Source organism: Sinocyclocheilus grahami, unplaced genomic scaffold, assembly GCF_001515645.1.
Source record: "Sinocyclocheilus grahami isolate Dianchi unplaced genomic scaffold, SAMN03320097.WGS_v1.1 scaffold10567.1, whole genome shotgun sequence".
In the NCBI taxonomy this organism is placed as follows: domain Eukaryota; kingdom Metazoa; phylum Chordata; class Actinopteri; order Cypriniformes; family Cyprinidae; genus Sinocyclocheilus; species Sinocyclocheilus grahami.
Window position 1 is genome coordinate 4,598 of NW_015513309.1, and position 1,979 is coordinate 6,576.

Genomic DNA, 1,979 nt, shown 5'->3' on the forward strand with positions numbered 1-1,979 from the left:
AGTTTAAAATGTATTATCTTGCATTAAAAGATTTATGTAAGGGTTAAGGATACATATGATATGTTCATTTCCAGTCGTGTCACATTTCCTACCTGTCCGACTAGGCCAAAGGCTCGATCCAGGCTGTGGGAATCTGTATATTTTCTAATCTTGTTGTGGAGCCAGCCGAGCTCTGCCAGCCTGCTGCTAGTGTCTCTCAGAGACTTACACAGTGGCACCTAAAGGACAAGCCATACAATTATTAACTGTCTTACAACATGCAGAGCAGGAGTTTATGACCCGACAATAACAGACTATAGGCAAAATGACTGACATTTATTTATTTTATATTTTTTAATTAAACTAAAATATCTGCTGTAGGAAAAGTGTGGGAAATCAGAGTGTGTTTTAGTGTAGGTGTTTTAGTGGCCAGTATGTAATCTGCCCTTGTGACACAGTGGCAAAGAGCCAAAGACATCTCATCAGTTCGAAGAAATGGCTTTGGCTAATCTCGACTTTCACTTATTTTGGCTCTTTGTGAGAGACATCCGTTCCATTCAACACAAAAACTCTTTAATCGCTTTTAATAAAAGGCCCATTTTAGCCTTTGATTAAGTGTTCAATTGTAAAGGTCACCAAGATTCCTTCAAAGCAAGCGGTTACTAAACAGACAACCAGTTCTTTTACTTTTCTTCCCCAGAGTGAGATGAACAAAGAAGCTACAGCAAATCTCAGACTGAACACCATTACGAAGGGTTGATTTCTTACAGATTCTCAAAGAACTCTAAGGAAATATGCAAAACAAAATGAGGTTCATAAAACAATGATCCATAGATTAGTTGGATTAGTTCAACTAATGTCTTCTGGCTAAATTTCATGAAATGCCCTCATATTAAGATTGATTCTATGCTTTATATAAACATATAGTGCATAAAAAGTGACCCTGACATAGAGGTTTATTCTTAGGTTTTATGAGAGGTCTTCAAGCATTCTTCTCCATCTGTTGTCTAATGGTTTTAGTACAATATACACGTCACAGCCAGAACAAACACAAACTGCTCTGGCCCATCAGAGTGTCTGCTTATCCAGCACATCTCACTGGACATAAAAAGCACATTGTTCTTTTCCAAACAAATAGACGCACCATTTTAAAAGTGTCACTTAAAAAGGACACCTGATCGATCAACCATTATTCACCATCAACATCTGCCAGGAATGTAAAAAAAAAAAAAAAAAAGGAAAAGGCCTTGGGAGCCACTTGGCTCAAATGGATTCATGAGTCCACGTGGGTTGTAGCCAGACAGAAGCAACTGATGGTGAGATCAATGCTTCTATATTTCCCATTATGCACTTACACAAGTAACTACAGATGCCCCTACTTAAGTTTGTGTAATAAGAAATCACATTACAAGTACTTTTATAAGAAGTGCTATACTAGAACATTCTGCTAATAATTACTTTCCCAACATCTCAGTGTAGCTGAAGTGGGTAAGTAAATAAACGAAGAACTTAAAAATCTAGCAAAAAGTAGTGTTTTATGCCAATAAATCAAAAAATCAGAAACGTATGTTTTACTTGCTTTGTTCATTTTCTTCACAATATAGTCATTATGAATGGCTGAATGAGTGATTTGATTTGCTGTTCATTATGATTAAATTCAACTGCATCGGCTTTTTACTTTTGGTGCCACTTAAATGAGTAATTAAAAACCTGCTTCATAAGAACACAACAAGCTAATATTGTGAACATTCTCGTTAACTTCACACTCCATTCATAATTATACAACAAACTTCTTTCTTCATTTATCATTTTATGCTAATATACACTACTGTTTTTTGAAGTTCCTTATGCACACCAAGGCATTTATTTGATGAAAAATACAATAAAAATGGTTGAGTTCGAAAAGAACCGTTTCCTATTTTAACGTATTTTAAAATGTAATTTATTCCCGTGAAGGCAAAGCTGAATTTTCAGCATCATTACTCCAGTCTGCAGTGTCA

The 1,979-nt window shown here is 35.6% G+C and overlaps 1 protein-coding gene across 1 annotated transcript in view; it reads right to left on the bottom strand.

The window, feature by feature from the left end:
* LOC107578500 (gamma-tubulin complex component 3 homolog) overlaps nucleotides 1–1,979 on the bottom strand; it is a gene marked incomplete at both ends in the record, with an annotated part of 6,911 nt that overhangs the window by 4,293 nt on the left and 639 nt on the right. The window contains one exon of the mRNA XM_016264452.1: nucleotides 93–218. Within this exon, the coding sequence (XP_016119938.1) occupies nucleotides 93–218 (126 nt within the window). The remainder of the gene's footprint in view (nucleotides 1–92; nucleotides 219–1,979) is intronic.